Source organism: Phaseolus vulgaris, chromosome 7, assembly GCF_051622355.1.
Source record: "Phaseolus vulgaris cultivar YP4 chromosome 7, ASM5162235v1, whole genome shotgun sequence".
Classification (NCBI taxonomy): Eukaryota; Viridiplantae; Streptophyta; class Magnoliopsida; order Fabales; family Fabaceae; genus Phaseolus; species Phaseolus vulgaris.
The window spans coordinates 40,361,692-40,364,654 of NC_143504.1; the positions used below are offsets into that span (position 1 = coordinate 40,361,692).

General features: G+C 31.8%; 1 protein-coding gene across 1 annotated transcript; it reads left to right on the top strand.

Moving 5' to 3' along the window:
* The first annotated feature begins 1,155 nt into the window (after positions 1 to 1,155).
* LOC137822287 (uncharacterized) lies at positions 1,156 to 2,491 on the top strand. The gene is made up of 3 exons (XM_068627175.2): positions 1,156 to 1,374; positions 1,570 to 1,699; positions 1,782 to 2,491. The coding sequence occupies exons 1-3, from the start codon at positions 1,218 to 1,220 to the stop codon at positions 2,281 to 2,283; spliced, it is 789 nt and encodes a 262-aa protein (XP_068483276.1). The 5' UTR covers positions 1,156 to 1,217; the 3' UTR covers positions 2,284 to 2,491.
* Positions 2,492 to 2,963: the final 472 nt, after the last annotated feature.

Consider the following 2,963-nt stretch of genomic DNA (forward strand, 5'->3'; position numbering starts at 1 on the left):
ATTATTTTCATTGAGGAAAAAAAAATCTTATGCATAGATATATACCATAATATAATTTTGAAAATAATTATTATAAAAATAAACTTTGCAGTGGTTTGTGATTCCATCGTAATATAAAATTATTTCATATTATTACCAATACATATTACAATTAAATTCTTAAAACTAATATTACAAGAATGAAATTTAATCAAATTGATTACATCCTGTTATCCTATTTTCATTTCCCGTTTTCTACGGAATAGAAAGCAAACACTTATTTCTTTATTAATTTAATTGTATTTAAAAGATAATATAAAAACTATAGTTCCTATAAATACTACAACATTTTTATTTTATTTTATTTTATCATAATAATGTACATATAATGGAGAAATATGATTTTAGATTTTTTTTGTCAAATGTAATCATAAAAAATTTATCGTCTCTAAAATGTTACTATGATATCTAAGAGTAAATCTAAGTTTTTTTTTTAAGTTAGGAGGTGAAATTTATTAATGTATAAATATAAAATTTTTGATTAAATTTGATCGATTAATGAAGTTTTTGAGAGATATTTTAACTCGTATAAATATAAATATATAAAAAATGATGATATATATTAATTTAGGATATTGGTTTATTTCTAATGAAATAATTTGAAGATTATGTGATAAATAGATAAAAACTTAATTTTTATTTTATCCCTATTCAAATATACATTAAATCAACTATTTCATAATTTTACTATATAAAAAGGTAATTTTTTAAAATAATCTAAACAACATAAATTAAACACTTAACATATAATAATAGTTAGTTATATTTATAATTAAATGTTAAAATAAGTATTTATCATTAATCCAAACACACACTTGTGTTTAACTTAATTGTTTTGAGAAAATACACTTTACCTTTTAAGTTGTTTCACAAGAATACTTAAAAAAAAAAACTTTATCATTCATAATAACTCTATTAAATTAGAGTATGATTGTTTATTTAAAAAAAATACACGTGATCTGTTGTAAAAAAAATCTTGTCTTTTCCCTCTAGACAGCATAACCGTGTATCTAACAGTGACATGGACAGGGATTAGAAGAAAATAACATTGGTTGACTGACATAATGAAGTTGAGGTCCAGCTGCAGGTATAAATATGCAGCAACATTCACAAATGAGTACCATAGAATTTAGAAGACAAACTTTACAAAAGAGCCAACAACTTAGAAGCCTTTTTGTATGTATTGGGGAGTTATGGCAGGCAACATGGGGTGGGGAGTAATGGAGGAAGAGGGATGGAGGAAGGGTCCTTGGACTGCTGAAGAGGACAGATTACTCATTCAGTATGTCAGGTTGCATGGTGAAGGCAGATGGAACTCTGTTGCTAGGCTTGCAGGTCCCTACCAAACTTTATGCACCATTTATGTTTTTCTTCTTAATTCCTCACACCTATGTCCAACATCAATTCACTTTCACAAAAGTGACACCACAAAAATTCAAATTGCTTCCAACCCTTTTTGGGACCATGTCTTTCCATCAATTCACTTTTGTTTTTGCCCTATGATTGATCATGTGTTTATTCTCTTAACAGGACTGAAAAGAAATGGAAAGAGCTGCAGACTGAGATGGGTGAATTACCTGAGACCAGACCTCAAGAAGGGTCAGATAACACCACAAGAAGAAAGCATAATTCAAGAGCTGCATGCTAGGTGGGGAAACAGGTAAAATTTAAAACCTGCATCTTTTCTCAACTTGTATTTATGTTTATGGTAAAGCCATGAAGCTAAATCAAGAACACTTCAGGTGGTCAACGATTGCAAGAAGCTTGCCAGGAAGAACTGACAATGAGATCAAAAATTATTGGAGGACCCATTTCAAGAAAAAAACTAAAAGCCCCTCTGATGCTGCTGAGAAGGCTAGAATCCGTTCCTCAAGGAGGCAGCAGTTTCAACAGCAACAACTGCAGTTGAAGCATCAGCAGCAGGTTCAGCAGCAGCAGCAGCAGTTCCAATTCAACTTGGACATAAAAGGGATCATAAACTTGCTTGAAGAAAATGACCATAGAGTTCCTTCTACATCTCAAGAGACACAAGAAATGGTGAACATGTATCCAAACACTTCAGAGCCGCAGGGCTACTTCTACTCTATGTTCAATGTGAATGACAATGTCTCTGCACCAGAGTCCTCAAACGAAGAAATTCTGTGGGATGAACTGTGGAACTTGGACGATGTTCTTTGCAATTTCAATGCAGCAAGTGCTACAAGCAAAGCTAGTTTACACAATTTAGTTGCTCCTTTCAGTTAAAGTTTTTATCTATTTAGCCTTAAAATCTGTTAGGAAGATTTGTACTACAAATGAGTCACGGCTTGATAAGGCTCCTAAACAAGGAGCTTAGAGTTAGGATTAATTGTTTCTTAAAAGTGTGCAAGTCAGGGTAGTGACTAGTGAGTGATTTTCTGAAGGCGAGTTCTTGTATAACCCCTTAATAAAGTGTCTCAATTTTGCTTATAAACTCTCAAACGTGCTTTTCTTTTTTGCTTTTTTGTTTTAAATAACAGCTACTCACAACTTTTCTTGCTCTAGGAAAATTAGAAGAAAAGGGGAAGAAATGGGAAAAAAATAAACGAGATTTCCCTTTACATGATCTTTGTTTTTGTAAGAGGGGTTGAGTAGCCGTTGAACAACTGCTTTCTTCCCTTCTGTCGTGTTCAGTTTTCTTCATCTTCTCTCCTAGCATTTGGACTTTCGCTCTCAGTCGTTCGGAGTGTATACGTAAAAGATTCTCTGACCGGTAAATAATTGATTTTTTCCCTTCACTCATGCTTTGCTTCCTTCCTCTTCCTCTCCTAGCATTTTGATTTTGACTTTATGTAGAAAGTGTACCTACAAAAGGTTATGTGACACTCAAATAAGTATTTGGTATTCGGGTGTAATAAATAAGTATTTGGTATTCGGGTGTAATTAATACTGTGATAATAATAATA